Source organism: Gymnoscopelus microlampas, assembly GCF_963454915.1.
Source record: "Gymnoscopelus microlampas genome assembly, chromosome: 3".
Classification (NCBI taxonomy): Eukaryota; Metazoa; Chordata; class Actinopteri; order Myctophiformes; family Myctophidae; genus Gymnoscopelus; species Gymnoscopelus microlampas.
In genome coordinates this window covers 20,909,060-20,928,626 of record NC_139940.1, presented here as the reverse complement: position 1 = coordinate 20,928,626, position 19,567 = coordinate 20,909,060, and the positions used below count along the sequence as shown (strand labels likewise).

Here is a 19,567-nt window from a genome sequence, read left to right as displayed (position 1 = left end):
CAAAATCTACAAAGTAACTAGTAACTAAAGTTTTCAAATAATTGTAGTGGAGTAAAAGTACAATATTTATCTCTGAGATGTAGTGGAGTAGAAGTTAAAGAACTGCAAATTGGAAATACTCCAGTAAAGTAAAAACAAACTCAAAATTGTACAGTACTTGAGTAAATGTACTTAGTTACTTGACACCACTGCATAACAGAGATCCCTTCTTTCAGGTCACGGCAGAATGCTATGAGCCTGTGTGGCATGAGTGACTCGTGTTTATTTATGGTCACGCTTAACGAAGTGCAAGCTTTTTTGCCCTGCTCCCCGCCTTCGCGTTCCGGTGGGCCTACGGCGCAGAGGGGGCGCAACGGGGTGAAGGCTGGTCTTGATGTTTGAAAGAAACCTGCTGGAATGTAAGGACAGCAGAAGGAGAGAGAGACAGAGGCGTGTGTGGAATTCCAGCCACAGTTATCTCCTTTTGTATATGCACATATACACTTATGGTCCTTTCCAGTGGGATATCAAACTGAAGTGTGTGAGATGTGGTTTAGCCTAACGTAGGGCTGGTTGATATGGACAACAATATCAAATATATCACAATATTTGAGAACAGACAAAAAGTCTGGAGTAGAAGCCCACATGTGAAGAAGGTTGATCCTGTCATCAACAATGCCCTTCGGATCTTAACTGGCTGCTTGAAGCCCACCCCTGTGTCATACCTGCCAGTCCTAGCTGGAATTGCCCCGGCCGGCCTCCGACGAGAGGCCCGTTACCCTTGCACTCGCAAGGAAAGCCAAGGAACATGACTGGCATATCCTGCACGATACAACAACTAAGGCAGCGTCCCCAAGCAGACTCAAGTCCCGTCACCCCTACAACAGGACAGCACAAGAGATTGCTTTGTTCCATCCCTGAGGACCTGTCTACAAGGGCATGGCTAGCAACTTCCTGGAAGCAGGAATGGGAGTCGGCCGAGCCCTACACGTCTGCACCATCACATCCAAGACCCGGGAGATGGAGTCGAAGGAGAACATCTACCACGCCGGCATTGGACCCTGCTGAACCGCCTCCGTACAGAGGTTGGTCGCTTCAAAGCATCCATGAAGGAGTGGGGCCCTGGCAGACAGCGCAGTATGCGAGTGTGGCGAGCCTGAGCAGACTGCCGAACACATAATCCCCACCTGTCCTCTGTACAGACCTCCTTCAGAGGCTGGCCTCTTCCAAGTATGGGACCAGAGACAAGAGTGTGGCTTTGCGACACTGAGCTGGACATATGACGAAGATACACGAAAGAAGACAACAGACACACCTCAATATTGATATTGTGACAATAATGCTAGATTCTAATGAAAATATAATATATATATTATAAAAATAAAATATAGTATAAAAGTATAAAAATATAATATAAAAGTATTAAAAAGTGTAAAAAAAGTGATTAAAACCAAGAAAAGACAACGCTTGTGCGTCTGTTCCATATCACGATATTACGATATCCAAAATCCTTGATATGTAGTCTGATATCACGATCGATATGTCGATGTAATGCCCAGCCCTAGTCTAACTTCATACATATTCACACACTGAGGGATAGAGCGAGGACAAACTATGACCTAATATTTGGTTGAGGATTCTTATTAGTTGTAGACATAGGCTTACATGTAAATACACCACATTAAAATCCTGTGATTCTGTGAACCTACCAAATGTTCTGTCCGTCTGTCAAATATGTTTTAACCACATGAACCCTGTTGCAGGGCGAACAATTCCGCGAAGATAGCAGATCTTCAAGCACACAACGCGTCGCAACACTGACGCACTCAGAGAAGGTTCTCCTGTGTTGTGGTGGTGCTGGGAGAGTGAGCTAGGGTGGAGTAGGACCATGTAGCAGGGAGTGGTGGAGTTAAGAGAGAGGGGGCAGGCCTGGGGTTTTCATGCTTTCATCCGCCTCTCAGACAGCAGGCAGGCCTCGTACTGAACTGGCGTCCACTCAGCAATGAGTCACACAGCCAATATAAGCGAAGACACACTGACACACACAAACACACAAGCGTCCAACAGTACTTTTGGACTCAATGGACGAAGCACTACAACAACGGCTGGGGCTCCATGCAGAGTGAAAAATAAACACTATAGTGGTTTTTAAGTTTCGTTATTCCATTAACCCCCCCCCCCCACAGAATGAGTTTTTAGATAGGATATTGTAATAAAAAGAAAACGTCTTTTATTTGCGTATCATAAATAGGCTAAAAACAACACACTATATCTTGGTATTTGGCACACGTGGTCTCTGTTGTTTTCCCAAACACAGAAGCACACACACACACTCTCTGACGCTGCACACACGCAACATGCTTTTTGACGTGCTCTCGGGCGCAAAACCGGTTGAGTGGCGCACACCTGCGCGGCATCAATCTCCGCCATGCTGCGATGATACAAAAGAAACTCCAAGGCCGTGCCAGAATCGAAATCTAAGCATGAAAGAGAACAGAAAATATAGGAGAGAAAAAAGGGAAGGGAGAGGAGTTACACAGCCGGCGCCATGGCAACAGTTAGAGGAAAACGCTGCGTTGCTGGTTAGACGTCAGCGGAATACAAGACAGAATAAGAGGGATCAATAGGAAATTCAAACACAAACGTCTGAGTCTCACAAGCTCCATTAGAAGTCCAAAATGAAAGCACCCTTTCTGGAAATTGTAAATTAGATCCTAATTTTGAACTAGATTAGGTCAACCTGTTGTGAGCTTGTAGAACGGCTATTTTTTTTATTTGAATCCTGAAAAGTACGTTTTGGACAGCAACGATATGCTTTAAGAGTCACAGAATTGTGTCAAAAGCTCTGAAACCAAACTTAGAGTAGGCTTCCTTTCTATCCATCGGTTATTTTGGAAGGTTAGCACTTAGAATGGATTGGTTTGCAAGTCAATAAATAAACAAACACGGATGGCGGAAGTTTATGCATTGGTTTAGACATTGTTATATTTAGGCATTGGTTTTGTGGGATACAGTTAAGGAGGTCAAGGTAAGGTTCTGGGAAGGGGGTTACTTTCTATTGCACATTTGTGGCTATACTCGTCATGCAATTCATGCCGAGTATCAGAATGTTAGGCTATGCATTCTAATGCAACAAATAAGGTGTACAAACTTAACTTTTCTACTAGTCACATTGGCTGGATAATTCATAACTTACCAGTGTCTTTAACATTACACCATGCAAATGTCTCATCAGATTTGGGGAAAATAATTATCTGCTTCAGTGTTTGGTACCTATTAAAAGGGGTGGTAGGACAGACCAACATACCAGTTACTCTCATAGCAAATGGCCGGTGGCAATATGCCAACCTGCAAACAGGCATCAAAACAAGCAAGCTGTGTGTGGGCCAAAATCAAAACCGGCTTCATCGCCACAACATTTGGCTCATAGCACTTAGCATTCCCCAGCTTCCTGTCATTAAGGAAGAACTCTGGGCTTTCTGCTCCTCACAGAGATGCTCCGAGTTCCCATCTGATATGCTGCTAAGTTAACAATGTTCTTCATATAATTGGGTCTTTTTACATGCAGCTTAAGTTAAGCCGACATTTAAAATGTGAATTATGCGACTTGAAACTGTAAAGTTACGATTATACGCATTCTCTTCACCTGCCCCTATTGTATGCGTCATCCTTTAAACTAGTCCATGGCTACAGAAAACACAAAAAAGCGTGACACATTGTGAACTTATAGATCTGCTATTTTTGGTGTGCTATACCCGCACACAACTAAGTATAACTCAGGCTTTAGGTTCCGGTTACTTAGCCAAGTGTGTCCTTAAATCCACTGCCACCCTTATAAAGGTAAACTCAGGATCAGCTGAGCTACAATAGAGAATCAAGTGTGCTTCATCATGTTAAACCTAATCACACTGGAGATTGATGATTCCGATCAATGGGCATACAGTATATAGCTTATAATGTGACTATGCTGTTTTTAGACTATGGGGAAAGCAACAAAATGTGTGCACATAGATCTGATTAGTGAAGCTATTTTGTGTTATGACTCAAGCACTGACCTTGATCAGAACTGTCAAAGTGGTTATTCGCAGGTTTTGCCACTTCAGTCTGAATCATAACATTCAGAATACAGGCTTTAAACCTGCCCTGATTCACAATTACGATGTTACCTTTTATATGATTGTCAAACACTTTATAAACTCTGAGCTATGGAAACAAAAGTGCTTTTGTTACAGAGTCAACCCACCAAATGCAGCCGGTCTCAAGCTGTGCCCACAGTGCCCAGCTTACCTGGGATACCATGACCTTGGCTCTAATGTGGGCACACAACACAGCTGGCACAAATTCTGCCAAAGCCCCACACAGTATTAAAGGGATAGTTCACCTCCAAAATGACATTTTTTCTATCGATTAGTCACCCCATGGAGACTTGAATTCATGGATATGTTTTTGCTTTTGTCGCATTCCTAAGCCAATAATTTGATGACCGGCAGCGTTTCCGATGGGAGACTCAAAGGGTCTCCTTTGTATCTCCTACCTGAACGCTGCGTGCGCGCGTGCGAGACGCACCGACTTCCAAACTGTTGCTCCTGAATAAACGTATTAAACGTTGAAGGACTTTCAGCCCAATTGAAACGGTTCTGAATTCTCAGTTTTTTACTTTTTGGACCATCGCATGCTTATTGACCGTGTATTACGTGCCACTTTAAGGCTTTGATTACGCAAAAATCCTCTCAAACTATAGGTCCAATTCTACCTTAATATTCAACAAGTTGCTATTAACAAACCAATCTAATCAAACAATCAAACAGCATGTCATGTGCTCTCTAAATGATAAGAGATATCATGATTCTTTAACCTCCCAAGGCAAATGGTAAGAAGGGTGTGTACAAATTGGCACTGCACTTAGGCCTGTCACAATTATTACATAATCATCTAATCGCAATTATTTGAGATAATCGCAATTATTTTGTCATAATCATTTCCATGTTAAAAAGAATTCATACCTAAAAAAAGCAGAAATAGCTGATCTACAACACGTCACTTTGTAAGGCTTTTTTGTATAAAATTAATCCATGTCAGTAATTTATTTGAATATTTCAGTTATTTGACCTATCTTCCCTGTGCAATTTTAAAACATTTCTCCCCAGTTTAGTCATTTCCAATTCCCTCCCTGGTACCGGCAACTCTGGGAACGGTGCAGAGACTGCAGACAATCACATCTTCTCCGATACACATGGACTCATCAGCCGCTTTTTCTCAACCGACAGTGAGGAGACTCGCTAGGAGGGTGTAATGCGGAGGAGCACACTATCCCTATATATACTATAGTGGTTCTCAACCAGTGGTCCGGGCACCACCAGTGGTCCTTGAAGGGGGTTCCAGGTGGTCCCCAACCAAATGATGGAGAGTTGTCTCTTGAGTGTAAAATTAACAAATTAATTTTACACTCTCGAAAGTGAAATTATTGTTAAACATCTGCATTACTTATTTACAAGAAGTCTACACAATTAGAGAATGTAGAATGATTGTTATTTTGACAAAATCGTATCCAACGATAACAAAATATTCTAAGTTTTGGGTCTGACAGTCTAAATCTGGTCCAGTCAAATAGTGGTCCGTGGCTCAAAAAGGTTGAAAACCACTGCACTATCCCATCCAGTTCTGGTCCCTGCTTAACAGGGCACAAAATACTAGGTTAGTCTTGGCAGTTGCTGGTGCAGCGACAGAGAATCCTGCCATCCGCTGCATACACCCTCCTCTGCTGGCTGCTTCTCAACCCGTGAACACGGCCAATTGTGTTTGTTGGAGCGGTCCGGCCAAGCCGGAGGCACCGCAGAGGAATCAAACCCCAGTCTCCAGTGGGCAGGAACTTTACGCCTGCACCACTTGGGCACCCTTCTTGTTCTTATTTAAAATGACTGACGAGCATAATAAAATCATGGCTTCTGGCTAGCACCGACCCCTATTAGATTAATCCATTAAGACCGGGAGCATCTGTGATTTTAGATTTCTTTGGCTATTAAAAAATAGCAGATATATACAAGCTCACACCGCGGCGTGAGTGCCGCGCTATGAGCTTGTAGATCTGCTATTTTTAAGCGAACATTTTTTAACTCCAATATTTTCTTCTGGGGGGGTCCCTGGAACAAAATATTTTGAGATGGGGTCCTTGGCCAAATACATATAATTCTGGGGGTCCTTGACATGGAAAACGTTGGAGCACCACTGATATAGCAACCAAACAACAAAAAGTATATGTATTTGGCTGCGGACCCCCATCTAAAAATATTTTGTTCCAGGGACCCCCCCAGAAGCAAAGATTTGAGTTAAAAATATTATCTTTAAAATCATATATATATAATCAAAGATTTGCCCAAATTTTCAAGCTTTTCAGCTTGTAGATCTGCCATTTTTGAATAGCCATAGCATAAAATAATGTTTTTTTTAGCTCAAATCTAAAATGACACAGATGCTTTCCCGGCCTTAATGGATTAACTTAAAGCTGACTTATATCAGCTGTCTTTTTTCTAAGTAATGAAGCCTGGTCACTAGCCAGGGGATCAAATCCATTGTACGTAATTTAGACATCTAAGAAACAAGTGTACAGCTGCAGTTAGGGTTGCCAAGTCAACATACTATTTGGACTTAATTACAAACTCCCGGCCAAATTCTGGAAAGCCACCACTCCTCTTCCCCCAAGTCTCAAACTTGATGGTTACTTAGCGTCAGGACCGAATGATGTCTGTTCAGGTTTTTGTGCCGCTATTGCCCACTTACTTGAGGATAGACTCGACTGAATCCTTCCCACAACTAATGACCATGTGCATGTGGTAGCCCGGAGTCCCAGTTCTCCATTCATTTCCCTACTAATCTTGTTCTGGAAGCACTGCAGGCCATCAATATCAGGACGAAAGATAGTGAGGATCATTGTGACCCCTTTTTCTTAAGATTATCTGCACTTTTCTTTTATCAAGGAGCACATCACATACTTAGGATACTGTGCGTGTGTGCGTGCGTGCGTGCGTGCGTGCGTGCAATCAGCCCACATGGTCCCTGCACATGTATGGTAATATATCGCCCAATTTCAAAACGGTCCCATCTCTTAAAAGTCATTGAATCATTAGTGAATAAACAGCTGAAGTCATTCCTCTCAGAACATTATATCCATCCTACGTCCACATCATTCTGGTTTTAGAGCTAACTACAGCACCGCCACATCTGTCATACTGGTATTAAATGATTTGATTACTGGTTTAGACAACATGGTGCCTTTATATGCATAGATTTACCTTTGATTGGGATGCTTGCAGCTGGTTTCAGAATTACTTATGGAACAGACATCAGTGTGTGAGGATGGGGGGAGCCCAGTCTGAACTGAATTCCTACTGGTTAAAACGGGCATGCTGTCCATTCTATTCTGGGCCCTGTCCTGTTCACCAATTATATCAATGAAATTGTCTCTTCCCTGCATGGTTGCCAAATTAATCTTTATGCGGAATTGCGGATTATACTAATTTATCATTTGCACTGTATTGCCGATTCTATCCAATTAGCCAGAGAGAATATGCAACTCTCCTTTCATGCATTGCAACACGATCATTAATCTTCAACTTATGCTTGACGTAAATGAAATCAAATTCATATTTTTCTTGAGATCCATAAAACAGACTACTGTAATTTGCATATCTCTCTACAGTCAACGTTCAAACATTGAATGGGTTAAAAATAAAATAATGTTGGCATCTGGGTTGATAATAGTCTACATTTTAATTCAAATACCACCACCAAGATTGTCTCTTCATATGGAAATAAAACCAGCTTTCCTCTGATTTGATGAGGATTGTTGAAATTTCTTATCATCGGTTCTGGATTATGGCGATATAATTTACAGATATGCCGTTGCCTCAACACTTGGATGGCCCTGGATGCTGTGCTCAGTGACACCACTAGAGAAACATGTCACAGCTGCCCATTTGACCCCCATCATTTACTTAACATTAGCGGCAGCCCCATTTACGTGTTTTGTTGTTTGTTTGGGAATTTAAAGGCAACAAGAACAACATATTTGTGTTCTTGGGTTTCAGAGTTGTCCAAGAAGGTCATTAAAATAATATATATGTTGTTGATAAATCAAACTTTTGTTGGATGGCCTTGGCAATGGGACTTTGGGTTTGACTCAGTCCCACTGTACACAGTGGGCAGTGAGCCAGGATATCTGGATAGTGAGAAGCCAGGCCCACATCCAGTCCCCACTAAACCCCCATATACAAACGCTGAACTCGTTCACTCTCTCTTCGCTGCCAACAAGTGCACACGTCCATACACACACATGCACAGACGCAGGCACACACACACACGCAGGCACACACACACAATACAGCTGTTGTGTGTCTAATCCAGAGAGGCCTAGGCTGTGGGAACAGGGAGAGTGCTCAGTGGTGTGGCACAATGGCGTCAGTCACAGCAGGCCCAGCCCAGACACACACTCATATGTACACACGCGCTCACGCACACGGATGCATGTGTCAACGCCGTCACACAGTAACGTATGTATGCACACATGCAGCATCACAGATACTGTTTCACATCGCTCATACATTGCCACTAGGGTTGGTTGGGATCCTTTAGGATTTTAACGATTGTGGTTCCTTAGCGATTCCCTCTAAACGTTCCGATTCCTTAACGGTTTCCTTTAACGATTCCTAAAGGGGGGTTCCAAATTAAACCTTGCAGGATTTGGTTCCATTTGTACACTCTTAGAGTTATGGTGGTCCTAGAAATTAAAATGCTTGAGAACCACTGGTATAGTAATTGTATAGCAGACGTGAAGTCCACAGAAGTTTCGATCTGTGCTTCTGGGGGTCACTGGAACAACATATTTTGAGATGGGGGTCCGCGGCCAAATACATATCATTTTTAGATATATGTATTTGGCCGCGGACCCCATCTCAAAATGTTTTGTATGAGCTTGTATATCTGCTATTTTTGAATAGCCAAAGAAATCTTAAAAATGGCACAGATGCGTTTCCGGATTGAATGGGTTAACTGGCTAGGAGGGATTGATGAGCATCTCACACACTGCCGATCTCTTCCCTCGTGTTTCCCTCATCCGTCTCACAGTGGCAATCCCTGTGGTGCCCATGGGAGCCACTGCCACTCTGCCACAGATAAACAGCAGCTGGCGGCCAGGTAGTGAGAGGGACTGACTGAGAGAGGGGGGCCAGTCAGTCACAACAACATGAGAAAATATCTAAATCCCTCTGAGGAACAGAGAGAGACGGAGAGAGAGAGAGAGAGAGAGAGAGAGAGAGATGAGGGAGAGTGTGTGAGGACGAGAGAAAGACAGAAAGGAGCAGTAGGAGCAATAAAAAGAAGTGACGAGGGAATACAGAGAGAGGTGAGGAGAGAATGAGTGAGATGATGAGAAACGAGAGAAAAGGGAAACATCAGTGGAGGGGAAAACAGAGTGATCATGATGATGACGACCAGGGGAAAACAGTAGATAAATATTTCCAATCAGAAGACAAGTCAAGTCGAGTCTGAAACAGAGGCAGAGTGTGTGTGTGTGTGTGTGTGTGTGTGTGTGTGTGTGTGTGTGTGTGTGTGTGTGTGTGTGTGTGTGTGTGTGTGTGTGTGTGTGTGTGTGTGTGTGTGTGTGTGTGTGTGTGACGGAGTGAGAGAGTCTATACAGAGTCTATACTGTTCAGTCTGTAGTAGTATAGAGACACGCGCGCACACACACACACACACACACACACACACACACACACACACACACACACACACACACACACACACACACACACACACACACACACACACACACACACACACACACACACACACACAACATTCTAGCTCTATTAAACTGCTTGAGGATTCTGCTGGGGTAGGTTAAATGGAGCTCTCTGTCTTAGCAGGCAGGGTCAGCATGTTTGGAAGAAATTGGAACATTGGGGTGGGGGTGAGGTTAGGATGAATAAAAAGTGTATGTTTATTAATGGCCAAGGAGACCTAAAGACTGCATTTAGGAGACATGTTGTGATAGTGTTCATTCATTCGCGCGCGCACGTGTGCGTGTGTGTGTGGACATCAGCCCACATGGTCCTCCCTATGCACAAATGTGGAGATGGCAGTATATTGTGTTGTGTTCTTCACCGATAGCAAAGCTCAAGCAGTAGTAGAGCTCACAAAAGAAGATATATTTGACCATATATGAGAAATAAAGCACAAAAGGAAAGACATTTTTTTTATATCTCTCCTTGGTGATTAAAAGAGAACACACTGAAATCTGTCTACACAGTAAAATATGTTATGTATGTGTTAATGTGTTAATTTAACTCCTCAGAAAGTAGTTAATATTCTCACACTCAGAGTTCAATTAACACGTAAGAGTTTACTGTGGAAAACAAAACAACGACGACAACAAAAATGTCTGCTCGCGCTCCTTCTCTTCCTGTCTTTTAAATCCCCCCTCATACTGTGTGTGTGCCCCTCGCCGTGCCTCTAACAAACAAACCCCTGGAAGGGAAGGGAAAGATTAGCCTGGTGTGGCCTCCACACTCACTGACACATCACAGTCCATGGCCTTCCTCCTCCTCCTCCTCCTCCTCTTCCACGGCCTTCCTCCCCCTCCCACAAAGCGCTTCTGTATCACGCCCTCCCCCTCAGTCGCTGCCTTGCTTCGAAGAAGCCCACCCACATCAGCAGGCCATCAGCTCATGCACTCCAACAGCATGTGCTGAAGCCACACTGCCACAGTCAGTGCTGCCTCTGCCTTGCGCGCAAACAACGAACTGTTTTAATTAAGACTTGTTAAGGAAGATGAATAGGGACATTCCTTTCGAGGCCACAGGGTCACACTTTGTAGCCCCGTGGAGAAAACACAGCCCATCTTGGTGTTTGAATCTGAGGTGGGAAAAAGAAAATGAGTTCCGCTATGGGTAACACTGTACACAAAGGGGTAGAAGTGAGCAGGGTGTACAAGAACAGGTTTGGGATAAAAGAGAGCATAGACTAGAAAAGGACGTTCCTCAGCGCACAGGTCTTTGCCAGGCTGGGTGGCCTACCCAGGGCTGTGTCAGTTTTGGCCACAAATCTTTAGCCAATTACAGGGAAACGATGTGGAATATCAAAACCCTGTTTGACGGCCATTGTCACATGGCTCACAAGGACATTTGTACTTAATTTGGTGCAACAAACGGTGACAAACTGTAAGGCCCCTTGATGTGTGATTAAAATTTGAGTTAAATCAGACATTGTGTTCAGGATTTGTGGCATTTTAATGCTAAACTGGCCCCTCTCGCAAACTTTGAAACCAATCGCAATGGAATCTGAAAAATATGACTTATACAACTTTCACATGACTCTAGAGAGAATGTGCACCAATTTGCATGTGTTTTGGACTAATTCTGTAGTAGTAGCAAACATGTGCGTGCAAAGTTTCACACCGATTGGTCCACTGCCTGAGATGAGCTGTTCACAGACAGATGTGCACACAGACGTACAGGGGCAAAAAAAACACACTCTTCACCTCCCAGTCTGACGGCCTGGCGAAGACAAAAATAGGGTTGAATGGAACCCAATAGATTTGAAGTGAATCAAGAAAAATATCAAAAGTGATATTTTTGTGTCAAAATAAAACGTTGCTATAGAATGTTTGTTCAATGACAGGGATCACTTACCCTACCTTTACATTAGAATAGAAAGCAGAAGAATCTTTAATGATTAATGATCTTTCCTCTCACTTGATTGGTATTTTGGAAAAACAGTAGAGCTAAGACTCAGTGGCGGGAAATTTGAAAACAACAATTGAATTAAGTGTGTGTGTGTGTGTGTGTGTGTGTGTGTGTGTGTGTGTGTGTGTGTGTGTGTGTGTGTGTGTGTGTGTGTGTGTGTGTGTGTGTGTGTGTGTGTGTGTGTGTGTGTGAGGATAAAAGAGGTTCCCGCTTTGCTTTAATGAAGAAAAAAAAGAAAGCAAGAAAAATGAACAGACAACTGTAGCTGTAGTCAACTCCTCACAATAAGCCCAAAGACCAACGGCAAACTGCACTCTCCATAGAAACCTGCCACAATATGCCAGAGTCTGCCTTATGGGAGGCTGGGGACTGGGGGGGGGGGGCGTCTATTGTCACTGGGCTGCTTGAATGAGCCAAGAATTATACGAGGAGACTGCAAATCAAGTTGTCTAAGCTCAAGGCCTTCACCACACAGAGCCACCCTACCGGAAGAACGACAGAGAAGTCAAAGTTCCCCACTGAGGCACAGACAGGGAAAGAAAAGCTTTGGAGAAAGCAAAGCGACAAGAGCAAGGGGGGGTGGAGAGGGGGCATCTGTTAGTGAATGAAAAAGAGCGGGAAGAAACTGAGTGAGTGTGAGAATGGGATTGTGGGGGACAAGAACTGGAGTAAGACATCAGAGAGACAAAAGAGCAGAAAGGACATGCTCTACAATGTATTCATGTAAGGAGTGCCACTTGAACCTATCCCACCACCATTGCTATATTTAATTCATAGCAAGCTGACTCATCTTCAGCCACATAAATCCTACACTGTACCTGCCTGGCTAGCAAGTGTAGTGTGACAGGTTCGGGGGGCGCCTATTATTAAGTGTCAGTGGCATTTATTCCCCCCAGTAATGCCTGCGTGTGTGTGTGTGTGTGTGTGTGTGTGTGTGTGTGTGTGTGTGTGTGTGTGTGTGTGTGTGTGTGTGTGTGTGTGTGTGTGTGTGTGTGTGTGTGTGTGTGTGTGTGTGTGTGTATTTCAGAGTTGTAACATTTTATCAATTTCCAAAACATTTTCTTGATAATGCAAAGTATGTAGAGATTTTTGCACATGTAAAAAGTTAATAGCACACCTTGTGTATTAAAGCTGTACTATCTAACTTCTTTGGTGAATATTATTATTAATGTTTAGTGTTATTTTGTTCAATCTGTACTGTATGTAAACTAAAGGCCAGTCCACACCAATGCACCTCCTTGCAACAAAACAGTTTTAGAGACCATTGCAGCGGTGTGGACTGACCAGCTGCAGACTGGTGCCATTTGGGGATAATTGTTGCAAGTAGTTGCACAGAGTTGCATTGGTGTGGACTGGACTTAATTAGAGTATGTAGATACAACATAATCTACTATTGAGACATTTAGATCCTGTGTCTGGTTTGACACTGAAGGTCAAAATTCAATTTCTCCCCAGAGCAAGCAGATGGGCTCTAGAAGCTCAGTCAGCGGTAGAAATTTCAGCACTTGTGCGGGATACCCGGGTTTGAGTCCGGGGTTGGACATGAAAGTTACAGAGGGCAGCTTTAAATCAATCATCAATCAATCATCAGCGTCGGAACAACTTGTCAAAGTAATATAGTAATTCCCAAAATTTTGGGAGAGTTGCTTCAATATTTCCCCAAATTCCCACAGCTTTACAACCCAAGTGTAGGTGCACAATGGTTGCTATACCACCAGGCAGCATATCCATTACGACAGGAAGCACCTGTCTTCATGCACTGTTAAACGTGGGTTACCCAACCAAACTGACCAGCTGGGGGAGAGGATCTCTCATTTGGGTTATCCTCATATGACCGGCATAAAATAAACTCTGGCTGGACATGAGGCCACTAAATGCCACAGTGACTGACAGATACTGTAGATTCATGTTCACTTTCTGGCCAGGCCACGAGGCCAAACATTTATTTGATTACAAAAAAATGTTGTGTTAAAATGTGTGTCTTCATTCAAGGTTAAGGGTAACAATGACAATAAAAAGCAAGGGTTTGTGTAACAATAAGCTTTCTTTCTTTACATGAAAATTGTGCCCAGCAACTTGGCTAGATAGCTACAAACATTCGGTATTGAGTGTTGAACTATTTGTCAGCCTGAGATCCGAATACCACAGAGTTAGCACATCAAAATGGATTAGATTTGCCTATGGCTCAAAAGCCCCAACACTCATTTTATCCCTAGTGCTAATCTGACCAGAAGAGAAGTTTCCAATCTGCATGCATGCTGGTCAGACTTCTACTGGTATGAAGAGTGGCTGTTAGCAGGCCGTGTGATCCATTTGCATTTTCTCACACCGCTCTCTGAAGCGCTGACTGACTTGACTGACAGAGGGCCCCCATTCAATCATTCACTCAAGGCGGTTAACTTTTGGCGGTTGGAGATGCACATTTACGTGCAAACACACACACACACTAACACCATGACAGACTAGAGCCCAAAGTTATGCTTTGTCACATGAAGGTGTTGCTTCACTTGCTTGCTGAAAATAACAGTTTTTCAGCTAGTGACAACATCGTAAGACAAAGCACACATGTGTAATCAAATGTTAAAAGTGTCTTGAAATTGGAACACACACACACACACACACACACACACACACACACACACACACACACACACACACACACACACACACACACACACACACACACACACACACACACACACACACACACACACACACACACACACACACACACACACACAAACACAAACACACACACAAACACACACCTTGTCCAGTCGGTTAGCCATTAGGTGCTTGGCTGATGGAAAATCCCTCCTGTTCTGTTACCAACCCTGGGAACTGTCACACCTGAGAGGGGCTCAGAGGTCACTCTGTCAGTCAGTTAGCTGGCAGAGGGGACTTCTCCGGGGAGGAGGGAAGGGTGAAGGTGAACAGTTTTGCCGTATCACATGTCGCTAGCTGTTCAGAGGTACCTGCCATCCAGTGTATGGTTGCATAAGTGGAACGCTTCCGTTAGTTCAGACAAAGCCAGGCGAGACAAGTGTAACCGCCACTACAATCAACAGGGAGACACTTTTGCCGCCAGTGTGCTAGGCCCGGGATTTTTTATCTCCAGCTTCTGGAAAGGAATTTTGCCAGGTTTACTTGAGGTCACTGCACTATTCAGGTGAGGTGGTGATAGTTAATGTTAAGCATCTGACTTCCAAACCCAGTGTGGCTTGGTGGCTAGACGGACCACATAATAACCAAAATAAATGTCAGAGGGGTTAATGCCCACAACAGCAAAACATCTGTCAATCAACTGACATATTCAATATTATTCATTTAAAGTGCACCTAAGAATGACACTAATCCTCTTACCTGCTCACTTATTATAAGCTGCTTTGAGTAGAAGCATCAGCCAGATGCCTAAAATCTGAATCATCATATGCACATAATGAGGAGGACATTCTGAAAAACCTGGCCTACAAACCTACACCATACCTGGCAACAAGCTTGGCTATATTGAGTTCAGGCTGGGGTCAATTGGTTGATTCTCATGAAATGTAATTACATACCATGGCGGCAGTAATCATTTCAATATAAAAGTTACAAATTAGTAATATAATTGTATTATGTTAAATATAAGTGTTCTCCTTCTTTCACAGAGGGTTCTTTAGATTTGAAAGTTATTTTCATGCATTTTCAGCTGAAATTCTCATTAACACTTAACAATTATCCTCAGCTACATTGTGTGTGCTCCTGTTAAGACATGAATAAAGTTGGATTAAATATCCCATTATTCATCACAACGAAGAAGCTGCTAGATGGAAACTAAGCTAGCTAGTCTATTAAAATTTTAACACTTTGAATTATGAAATGATAAATTCAGCACCTGTACATGATGATATCGATTGCATTTACTTCAATATGAAATATTCCATGTTTTGACATTTTTATTATATATATTTTATTATAACATGCAGCTCCATCTTTGCCAGAAAACACGATTGAGCAGTCAAGAAGTAGGAAAATAAACAAATAAAACATGTATATTAAAAAAAACATGCAAAAATCTGTAACGAATTGAAAAAAAATAATGTGTAATAATGTGTGTGTGTGTGTGTGTGTGTGTGTGTGTGTGTGTGTGTGTGTGTGTGTGTGTGTGTGTGTGTGTGTGTGTGTGTGTGTGTGTGTGTGTGGCGTGTGTGTCTGAACCTCCGCAGAGACTGAATGCATACTTAATTGTCTTTAGATAGTTAAGGTTATAGCATAGCTAATATGAAGCAAGATGTAAGGTCAAGCCAAGGTAACAAGCTTGTCACATTATATTGCTTTAGCAACTGTAGCATATGTTATTATCATTAATTTAGCTCAATGAAGACTCACTCTGTCCTCACTCACACACTGCAATCACTCAGTTTGCTCCATCAATCCAGGCAGCTACTGTATAGTAGTGTCATGTGACACTAGGGCAGCTACTCCTCTCTCCTGTTGTCATTGCCCTATCACCTGACATCTAGGTTTTAAAATAAGTGGGATTTCATTATCATCATTACAACAATAATGGCAGCAGCAAGAGCAAAAGTAATTGTTATAAAACATATTATGATGATTTATTTATTTGATCCAGAGGGGAATCCCAGCCAAAGAGGGCTACAGCCACCCCTTATGCTTGGTTGACTGAAATTAGTCATATTACATGTTGCATGTTGATATTTGCTCTATTGACTGTATAGAATTAGCCTTGCCTTAGTAGAGCAAAAGTATTAAAGAATATTTAAATACTTTAAACTCTTCAGTATTTGTTAGAATATTATGTTTATCAAACCACTTCATATTTCTTGGACAGTTCTCAAAGGAAACATGCTAATCTTGTTTAATATCAATTCCAAAACAGTCAGCTTAATTTCCAATTATTTGATAATGACAAAGTAATATGTGGCTTTAAAACATTGCGTTAAAAATGTCATGCAAGTCTGTACAGGATGGTTAATCAATATCCAAAAAGTTTTGGAATGTAATTTCATGGGTTTTCAAGGACATGGTTTTGAAAATGTGCATAAATAGCTAGGTAATATATTGTCTATAGTATACATGTTTTGTAATTAACTAGTCAAGAACCTCAGAGGTTGCTTTTTCATGCTGCAAAATCAATGTGTTGATGCATTTCTTTTGAAATTTGTTAATCTTTGCATTCAGGATTTCATGACAATAACAAGCCCTCGAAGAAAGTCCTGTCAAATAATTAATATCATCAATATGTGATGAAGATATTCAAATCAGCATCTGATTCTGTTTAGTTGTGGACTTAAATGACCATGAAACAAACACCATGAAATACCAGCGTAGGAAGAAAATCGAGATGATTAAGTTCAAGTGTGACCACAGCACCAGGAGGTAGGTGTAGTAACCCACACACCAGGATGCTGAGGCTATCATTAGTGGAGAAGAGAGCTGTTTGCATGTTCATCAACTAACCAACGTTTGACTAAATGAAACAAACAAGTTAACAAAACAGCAAGAACTGTCACATTTTGATGCTTGCTCAAAAGTAAACTCCCTGCTTGGTGACAGCTAAACCAAAAGCACCTGGCAGATGTCATGTCAAACACACCTGAGACAAGATGCATAACCCACACCTGCCAAGAGGGACCAAAAGCCTGGCATGTTACAAAATAGTCAATCATGATGACAATGACAGGTTTAGTAGTTTTAACTTTTCTGTTCAAAGATATTGGATCAAGCCTATCACAGATGTGATTAGTCTTGATCCAAGGCTAGTTCAAAGACGTGATGTCAACAGTTTGTAGTTCGGGGTAAACAGACCGACAGGTCAACACATTTTACCTGTAGTTCCGATTTCCATTCATGAGGTCCCTGCCCGGTTCACTACCCGGATCACAGTTGTCAAAGGGCTGGCTGGAGGGACTCTATCCCTGCTCGGTGTGCACCGCCTCTCCCTCTGAGAGGGCTGTCAGAAGGCCCCTTCCTCCCCTCCGTCCCCGGAGAGTCCCGTTAGGCCGGCGGGGCGGGGGGGGTCTTTGTGGTGTCCCCGTTTGTAAGACCCCGGTCCAGGGCAACTTAAGTATCCAATCAGGTCTCACTGCCACGGAGAAACCTCAACGATCGCTGGCAAACCGTCGCTAGCCGCGTTAGCTCGCGGTACCCACTGGCTTTGGCAAAGTGGAGACAGAGACAGTCTGTCAAGATATCATAAGAGCAGCTCCGTTTGACTTCAGATTCATCCTTAAAAAGCGCTTTCCGAAGCCACCCCGACGGCGAAAATGTCCCACAAAAAGCAAATCAGATTGGGCTAGCTTATGATAATTAACTAGCTTGGCTTGGGCTAAAAAAGGGTCTGCTGGATAGTTGTAAATTCTGACAGAAGATGGCCACTTTTATCGCTATAAAAACACAGCTGTTGCAGCCGGATTCCTGCGACGTCGTCTTGGTCGTGGTTCACGTTAGTGGTCGCGTTAGTGTCAGATTTGAGGGCTGTCAACAGTCTCCGGCTTGTTTTTTCAACCAGTTAGTGTGAAGATTTGTTCAGCCCTGGGTGACAGATCCACTGTGTAGGGGCTCCAGCAGCCTGAGCTAAATATGGTGAAGTTGCCTTTCTGACACCGGCAGGAAGAGGTGGGCTCTCAGTCACCGTACGTCACACAAGCGAACTCCGCCTCTTTTTTTTTAACCACTTAAACCCCATATGGGTAACCGGAGTGCCTCAGGGCTCAATACTAGTATATTTCTGTTTTCTGTTGTCTGTTGTTGTGGGGAAAGCTTTCACCGAAAATAGCCGATCGACAAGCTCACAACGCCAGGCATGAAAGCTTTACCCACAATACCAATGCTGGGGTTTAAGTGGTTAATTTACTCCATCTATGATGGTGTCCTGCAAGAAAAACAGCTGATCTACAAGCTCACAACAGGAGGCATAGCATCCGAGCTCACGAGCTGTGAGCTTGTACTGTAGATCTGCGTTTTTCTTTATATAAAAGTACAAAAGTATACCCAAACAAAATCAGGCTTTCCCCAAAGGGTTACCCCGGGCTCAAGGACTTTTTTGGCCGGACCTTTTAGACAAAGGCATTATAAATGTAACTGTGTTGTTTTACATTCTTTTGCCTAATAAAAATGTCAATCAATCAATGTGGAAAAAGAAAAAGAGAAGAAACCCATTTTTAGTTGAGCTGCAAACAAAAATGAAACAATTGCACTGGTGTGTTGTTGTAGAAGAGCAGTATCCATTCCACACTGACTCAGTACACACCATCATCATCAAATCACAACCCAAAGCCACAAAGCTTCATTTTAATTATCTAACTCAATATGGTGCAATTTGGTGGTCAAGGTCAAGAAGGTCATCTGCTCCATGAGCCACGATGAGACTCAGCTATGCACATGTCTAGGTTTGCCCTTGTCTGTCCACAAATTCATCAATTCACATAAAGTACGTTTTCAAATGTAACTCCATGATTATCTGTTCTGATACTCACATTGTCATGAAATCTTTGAAAGTAGTAATGAATAGCTCACCTGAATGAAGAAAATCTAAGTAAACACAACTCTTGGTGTATATACATTATAGTATATCATCGCTGTCGGGCAGAAACCAGATCTCCATTTTTCAACTTTTTATTTATTTATAAATCAGTGCTATTGAACACCCTTTACGTCTGTGTGTGGATTATACAAATATTGAACCAATGAAAAGTATTAAAAGCGCTACTAAACCTCCTAGCTCCATTGGATCCTCAAACTGTCGGTCAAACCACCTCACTCCAACTTGTGGAGATAGTTGTTTTGTCCATCATTGATTAGAATGATGAAGTCAGACGGAAAAAAAAACCTATCTCCACATTAAT

At 42.6% G+C, this 19,567-nt stretch overlaps 1 protein-coding gene across 5 annotated transcripts in view; it reads right to left on the bottom strand.

Annotated features, from left to right (window-relative positions):
* The window catches only part of ago3a (argonaute RISC catalytic component 3a), a 49,618-nt gene extending 31,338 nt beyond the window's left edge, over window positions 1–18,280 (bottom strand). For all 5 annotated transcript variants that reach the window (XM_084053515.1, XM_084053518.1, XM_084053517.1 and 2 more), the window contains exon 1: window positions 17,550–18,280. In XM_084053515.1, the coding sequence (XP_083909641.1) occupies window positions 17,550–17,568 (19 nt within the window). In that variant the 5' untranslated portion in view covers window positions 17,569–18,280. The remainder of the gene's footprint in view (window positions 1–17,549) is intronic.
* Window positions 18,281–19,567: the final 1,287 nt, after the last annotated feature.